This window comes from Octodon degus, unplaced genomic scaffold, assembly GCF_000260255.1.
Source record: "Octodon degus isolate 3935 unplaced genomic scaffold, OctDeg1.0 scaffold00050, whole genome shotgun sequence".
Lineage (NCBI taxonomy): Eukaryota > Metazoa > Chordata > Mammalia > Rodentia > Octodontidae > Octodon > Octodon degus.
The window spans coordinates 9260495-9267999 of NW_004524626.1; the positions used below are offsets into that span (position 1 = coordinate 9260495).

Genomic DNA, 7505 nt, shown 5'->3' on the forward strand with positions numbered 1-7505 from the left:
GCTGGCCTGGAACTCAGCAGCCCTCCTGCCTCAGCCTCCTGAGTGCGGGGATGACAGGTGTGCATCTCTATGCCCTCTTTTAGAAGAAAATGTGTAAGGAATGACAAGCCAGCCCTGTCCCTGGAGGTACACAGACTGGGGACCTGTTGCAGAGCCACCCAGGACATACTGCAGCCCTTGGTGTCCAAAGGCTTGGTGTTCTCACTCACCCAGGGGTGAACTTGCCCGGAGTCCCACAGCAAGTATGGGCACCCATCAGCAGCACAGGGAGGTGACAATCCACATTGAAACCCACTTTATTCTAGAAGCTCTCCTCACAGCTCCCCTCCACACCCCGGGTCCTGTCCAGCCCGGAGCTTGGGCATCAGGAGGCCCTCGGGGGTCCTAGAGGGGATGCTGTGCCCTCGGGCACCCCCAGGAATGTGGTGCTGCAGCGGGGTCGCAGGGGGACCCTGGCCAGCAGCCTGGGCGCCCGGGGTCGCAGCCGCTCCTGGATGGCCCAGATGGGGGCCCCGGGACCCTCATCACCAAAAAGGCTCTCCGCGGTGGAGTCGGAGCCGTCCTCGGAGCTGGCCACCGGCCGCTTGCACAGCGGACAGGCGCGGTGGGGGGCCTGGGCAAGCCAGGGATCGATGCAGCCGCGGTGGTAGGCGTGCGAGCAGGGCAGGATCTTGAGCTCGTCGCCCTCCTCATACTGGTCCAGGCAGATGGCGCACAGGTCGCTGTGGCGCGTGTAGACCCTCACCTGCGCCTTCTGCCGCGTCTGCGTCTTCACCGATGACGCCCGGTGCCACCAGCCGCGCGCCCAGAGCCCCAGGCGCCGCAGGAGCAGGAAGGCGCCGACCGCCAAGGCCAGGCTGTGGCCCAGCGTCCAGGCGACGGCCAGCGAGGGGTGGCTGTGCGGGTCGGGGCAGGCCGGGGCTTTGGGCAGCAGCACCACGTGGGCCGGCTTGTCACAGCGCAGGATGACGCGCAGGTCCTGGGAGGCAGCCTCGCCCACGCCCACGGCGGGGATGGCGATCTGCCGCCGCAGGGCCTCAGAGACGGGCGCCGCGCGCACCAGCTCGGCGGATCCCACGTTGTGCACGATGGCCGCCTGGAAGCCGGCGCGCGGGGCGTGCAGGACCTTGAGGTTGGAGGTGCAGTTGTAGCGCCGGAGGAGGGCGATGGCATCCAGCGAGCCGTTGTTCCCCGGCCATGGGCTCTCGGTGGACTGGCACACGTTGGCTGGCCTGGCCTCAGTCAGGTAGCCCCGCATGCCTTGCAGGGACAGAGGGACCTCGAACAGCGCCGGCCCGTTCACGAAGTCCACTGGGCTGGAGTTGCCATCCAGCGTGGCCTGCACCACGACCTGCGACGGGGACAGCAGCAGCGACAGGGTCACGCAGGCCATGAGAGCCCCCCGGGCCGACCGTGTCTGCCAGCTGCTAGGTCCCCCAGGGACCCCAGACGGGCGGCCTCTGAGCATCATGGGGCCTCCCAGGGGACCTGTGGCCAGAGAGGGGATGAAAGTGACAGGTACTGGGTCTCAAAGGCAGTGGTACACCGACACCAGCACCAGCATGGCACTCGGAAGCCCAGTCTCGGGGCTGCTGTTCCTGGAGGCAGCGTCACTGCCAGACACCCTCAGGGTTCCAGATGCCTGGCTACTGTGACATCACCAGCCGCCTCTGTTCCCAGAGCCTCTCTGGGTGAAGCAGTATTCCTAACCCTCTAAGTGGGAACCCTGGCAACCTTTAAAGCCCTTCGGGCTGGGTGTGGCGGCTGTGGAGGCTGAGGCAAGAGGGTTGGGGTGAGTTCTAGGCCAGCCCGGGATCCATAGAGAAGCCCTGTCTCAAAAAGCCAAAAGAAAGAAAGAAAGAGCCAGGTGTGGCGGCATGCACCTGTAATCCCAGCGCTCAGGAGTCTGAGGCAGGAGGAATGTTATGAGTTCGAGACCAGCCTGGGCGAAAAAGTGAGTGGGAGACAGCAACCTGGCTCTGGGACCCAAGGAGGCCAGAGATGTACGGAGGCCTCTGTGACACAGATTCCCACTGGCACTGACACTGCTGTTCTACATCATTTCCCCAAGGCCACCAGCCATCCCCTTATCCCTGGGCCTGTCCCATGAGGCCCCCAGCTTGTTCAGGGACCTTCCCTTCCATGTGGTAATGACCGTGAGGTTTTTTTTTTTTTTTGGTACAGGGTCTACAGGGTCTCACTGTTTAGATTGGACTCGTAGTGATCCTCCTGTTTTCAGCCTCCCAAGTGCTGGGATTACAGGCACGTGCCACCACGCCCAGTCTCAATTGCAGTCTCAGTGCACCCCGGGGGCGGGGCCAGCATGGCATGCGAGTACAGTGATTGAGCCCCAGCCACTGCGCTCTCCCTAAGCACGTGCCTTAGTCCACTGAGCTATCTGGCCGGCCCAGGAGCTGGAGTTTTCATTTTTGCTTTCTTTTGGTACTGGGGATTGAACCCAGGGCCTTCACACTAAGCTCCATCCCCAATCCTTTATATTTATTTTCTATTTTGAGAGAAAGTCTCTGTAAGTCATTAAGTCATCCAGACTGGGCTTGAATTTAAGATCCTTTTGCCTCGGCCTCCCAGAATGAAGGGATAACAGGTGTGCATCACCATGTCTCATTTCATATCTAAATTCTCTTTGTCCCTCTGTCTCTGTCTCCGTCTGTCTGTCTGTCTGTCTGTCTGTCTGTCTATCTGTCTCTCTCTCTGCATCTCTATATCTGACTACAGTGTGTCTGCCTTGTTCCTCTCCAGGTCAACCATGTCCCCTCCTCAGGCTGCCTCTATCCCTGTCTTTCTCTGCCCATCTCTGTCTGTCCCACTGTCCCCACGTCCTACTACCTCTGTCTGTAATTCTGTCACTCCTTGTCTCTGGGGTTTTCTGAGGCTCTGTCCCCTGGCCTGCAGCTGTCCCATGGCTGATTGATCTGGACATCATGAAAGCCAGAGACACTGTCACCCTGAGTGCTGGGAGGACAGTCAGGCAGACCCGACCTCGCTCCTCCCCTCCTGGACGGCCAGCTGTAAACTGAGGCAGGCCTGGCCCAGACTCACAAGTGTTTCCTGGATACCTGGACATGGTCAGCTTCCTGTCACTATCACAAAATACCAGAGATGATCAAGGTATTGGGAGAGAAGTTTCCTTCCGGTTCCAGCTGTGATGCTTAAGTCTGAGGTGTCCCTGGTGCCCCAAGCCTCTGGCCCTTCTTCCCTCTTCTTTCCACCCCCTTTCTTTCTTTCTTTCTTTCTTTCTTTCTTTCTTTCTTTCTTTCTTTCTTCCTTCCTTCCTTCCTTCCTTCACAATAGAAGCTGCTCCCACAGGTGGGAAGCACATGATGTCGATCACAGCTCCCAGGCTAAGCCCCTGACTCTTGCTACATGACCCATCCCTGCCAGAAAGCCAGGCAGTGACATCTGTCTTATACAAAAGGTGCTCCCTTGAGGACCTGTCCCCACCCACGAGGGTCCCCTCCACAGGGCTCTTTGGTTGAGCAGCTTTTACATTGTTTTCTTTGTCTTTTTTTGAGACACAGGCCTCCTATGGAGCCCTGACTGGCCTGGAACCTGCGGTGCTCCTCCTGCCTCAGCCTCCCAAGTGCTGGGATGACAGACATGCGCCCCCACACCTGGCAGCCTACAGGGCTGTCCAACTCTCCCACTTGGCTTTTGTCATTGATGGTCCACAAGCAAATGGGGCAGAAGGAGGGGTCCTTCCTGGACTCCGTGTTCCATCCCTTGATCTGCTCGTCCATCGCTGCCTCAGAGGCTCCTGATTGCTGATGACTACAGCATGGGCTCCAGACAGCGAGGCCCGTGCAGTGGTGGCAGTGGTGCTGGGACAGGCATAAGGTGTGGCTGCTGGGGGGAGCCCCATTCCTGGGGCTTCCCCGGGCCCCGGGCCATGCCACCCCTCCACGCAGTTACCCCTCTTTGCTAAGCACCTCCTGTATACCTGAGCTGCCTTTCCTATCCCCAGCCTCCCAGTGCTCTGTGTCCTGCCAGGCCAACCTGGCCCCTGCCAGGCCCACGAGCGGTGGCAGCCCGTGAGGGAAGGAGAAGAGGTGAGGCGAAACTTTGGCTGGGCTGAACCGTGAAAGCTCACTGAGCTGCAGGCCGAGGTTAAGGAGAAATGGGCTACTTTCAGAGTCTCAAAGTAGCTCTCCCAAGATGGGTATTTGCTTGGAAAATACACACGTGTTTAGGCCAGGCATGGTGGCGCAGGCCTGTAATCCCAGCACCCAGGAAACAGGCAGGAAGATTGTTGTGAGTTTGAGAGCAGCCTGGGCTACAAAGTGAGCTCAAGGCCAGCCTGAGTTGCACAGGGAGACCTTTTCTCAAAAAGACAAACAAATTTTTTTTCATATGGTACAGTGGTGCACACAAAATCCCAGTGCTCTGGGAGGCTGAGGCAGGAGGATCACATGTTTAAGTACAGCCTGGGCAACTGAGTGACTTACTGAGACCCTGTCTCAGAATGAAAACAGGCTGGGTATGGAGCTCACCGCGAAGGCCTGGGGTCCAGGACCCAGTCCTGGAAAAGGGGGAGGAGGAGGCAAAGGCCACATTCTGCCCCACCCACTCTGACTGTGTAAAGAAATAATCAGGCTGCGCCCCAGAAGCTCAGGCGATAACCAGGTGACAGTTAAAAATCAGAAAGCATCTTTTGAGAAACAGAACTCAAACTGAGTGGCTCAGGGAGCAGCAGGAGCCCCTACAAGTGTCCTGGTTTGATCACAGCACTGTGGTTATGTAAGATTCACTTTAGGGGAGGCGGGGGGGGGGGGGATCCAGAAACTTGGTGCTATTTTTGCATTTTTTCTGTAAGCTTAAAATTATTTCAAAACAAAACATTTTTTTAAAAAAAATCAGAAATCCTTAAGGTACTAAAAAAAAATCCTTAGGCACTGAGGAAAAAATAAGTCTCAGAAAGAGGTAGTGGGTGATCCAGGGGACAGGGGGGACATCCTCTCTGCGTGGGGGACATCTAAACAGACAGCTGAAAGACGAGGCAGATTTGGCAGGAAGAGGCAGGGCAAGGCACAGCGGTGTGTGCAAAGGTCCCGGGCCACCGGGGGGGGGGGGGGGGGGGGGGGGGGGAGGAAGTGGGGAATACAGGGGACACGATCCTGCACCCTGCACGAGGGGCTTGGTGACTGCATGTGTCTGACTGCTTGTGTCACATGAAGCCTGGGTGCCACGCAGGCAGCTGGATGCTCCCGGCAGGGGCTGTGGAAGATTTCGGTCCCCGGGCGTCTTGGCCCCAGGCCCACCTGGCAAACGCTGGGCTGTGATGTCACCTGGCAGGCGGAAGCTCAGCCCCTGCCCTGTCCCCGGTCGCCGGGCTCGGAGCTCCTACCTGCTGAAATGCTAGCGAGTCTCGCCTCCGATGTGTGTGTGTGTGTGTGTGTGTGTGTTTAATTCGGGAATGAATTTAATTCTAATTCTGCCGACTTCAGGGATGGGAAACAGCTGTCTAACGAGTTAACATTGGGTTTTAAATAGCCGGCATCTGTTTGCCGTCTGTACCAGCACCCGCCTGCCGCGACCATCCAGTGGATCCCAGGGAGCTGCAAGATTTGGGGGTTCCTGACTGCGGCCCCGGAGACCACACAGAGCATGAGCCTGGGGAGTCCGAGACCACCCCCCAGCGGGCCACTTCCCTGGGAGCCCCTGCAACGCTGCGGGCGCTCCTGAGGGCCTGGTGCTCAGAAGGTGCTCAGAAATGGAGGCACACACCTCCCTCCCCAGCATGTGGGAGGCTGAGGCAGGAGGATTGCCGCACGTTGTGGCCAGCCTGGGCTACATAACGAGATCCTATCTCAAAAAATTAAAAAAATAAATTCAAAAAGAAGAGAACTGTTCAGCTCCCACACAGCAGGAGCGACAGAGGCCCTGCGGGAGGACCACGCGAGAGCGAGGAGCCCGGCGAGTAGCAGGAGCACGGCGAGTCTGTGCATCAGGCAGGCGACCCTGTGCCCCAAGGACGGCAAGGAACCCTTGCAGGTTTGGGATGGAGAAGCGGGGTCCAATCTGTAGGTAATCTACGGCTCCCATCCGGGCTTCTGTGCACGTTTATGGAGCGCCTACTGGATGCGGTACTGAGGATGCGCCCTTCCCGCGCCATCCATTTCCGGGCGAGGCAGCCGGCGGTTGAGGGTCTTGGGCTCACGTCACATAGCCTGTCCTCGGCTTCCCCTTCTGTACGCCCTGGCACGGCGTCGCTGGGGGGATATAAGGAGCCGACCGAGGCCCAGCGCCTTGGATGCACAGTCACAGTAGCTGAAAAGGATCTGGAGCAGGCCCTGAGGCCTGTGTGTGGAACGCCCATCCCGGCTTGGTGGTGTTGGGAGGAGGTGGGGCCTTTAAGGGGTGGGGTCTGTTGAGAGGAAACCCGTGACTGGGAACCAGTCTTTGGGTGGTTGGGCGTGGCCTCCAATGGGTTGGGGCGTGGCTCTGCGGTTGTTTGGGGCGCGGCTTCTGAGCATTGGGGTGTGGCTTGGGAGGCACTGTGTTCAGACCAGCCCAATTCAGCGTGACCCAAGCAGACCACCTTGGCATGAGGCTAAGCGGGAGAGATCAGGTCCAGCTGCACGACGAAAGGTCCTCAAAAGAGCACAGAGCCTGGGAATTGTGAGGTGGAATGACAAGAGCCAGGAACCCAAGAGTCTATGTCCATGTGAGGTCTAAAAAGTGAAAAGCCGCCGGACTACTCAGGAGGCTGAGGCAGGAGGGTTGAAAATGTATTATGTCAAAGAAAGAGGGGTGGGGCAGGAAACCGAAAGGAGGGAAGGAAGGAAGGGAGGAGGAAAGGAAGGGAGGAGGGAAGGGTAAGAAAATGCAAACTAATTTACAGTGACCAAAAGCAAATTAATGGTTGCTGGAAAAGTGAGATTGGGGAAGCAAGCCCAAGGCATTTGGAGCCTTTGGGGGCCCAGGCGCTGGCCTGACCTTGGCCCCGCTCCCAGCTCCACCCCACATTGATATCACAGGAGCCCAGAAAGTCCACCCAAATGCGCATGCGCGCGTGAACAGGTTTGTACGTGCACACGTACAGACATCACTTAGCAACAGGGCTACCTTCCCAGAAATCCGTCCAGGCAGTGTCCCCCTGCAGATGTCATAGAGCAGGCTTCGTGTGGGAAGCGGCCAAAGCTCCCAGGAGGACACTCCAGGACCCTGGTGCCCTAGGCGGCCGTCCTTGACGCAAACATCATTAAACAGCTTATAGCTACACAGAAATCTCAACAAGAAAGGGGGGGGGGAGAGAGAGAGAGAGAGAGAGAGGGAGAGGGAGAGGGGGGGAGAGAGAGAGGGGGAGAGAGAGAGAGAGAGAGAGAGAGAGAGAGAGAGAGAGAGAGAGAGAAAGAGAAAGTCATGCTGTGTAGTATGCATTTCAGGCTGACCTTGAACTCACTGTGTAGTCCGGGCTGTCCTTAAATTTATAGAGATCCTCCTGCCCAGTGCTGGGACTAAGGCTGTGTGCTACTACAGTATTTAAA

General features: G+C 57.9%; 1 protein-coding gene across 1 annotated transcript; it reads right to left on the reverse strand.

Annotated features, from left to right (window-relative positions):
• Positions 1 to 327: 327 nt before the first annotated feature.
• Znrf4 (zinc and ring finger 4) lies at positions 328 to 1616 on the reverse strand. Its single transcript, XM_004632964.2, has one exon. It carries the CDS (start codon positions 1469 to 1471, stop codon positions 365 to 367), a length of 1107 nt encoding a protein of 368 aa, XP_004633021.1. The 5' UTR covers positions 1472 to 1616; the 3' UTR covers positions 328 to 364.
• Between the last annotated feature and the right edge of the window lie 5889 nt (positions 1617 to 7505).

What these genes read in the sequence shown, in the direction of transcription:
- Znrf4 (XM_004632964.2), bottom strand. Translation starts at nt 1,471, where the DNA reads ATGATGCTCAGAGGCCGCCCGTCTGGGGTCCCTGGGGGACCTAGCAGC.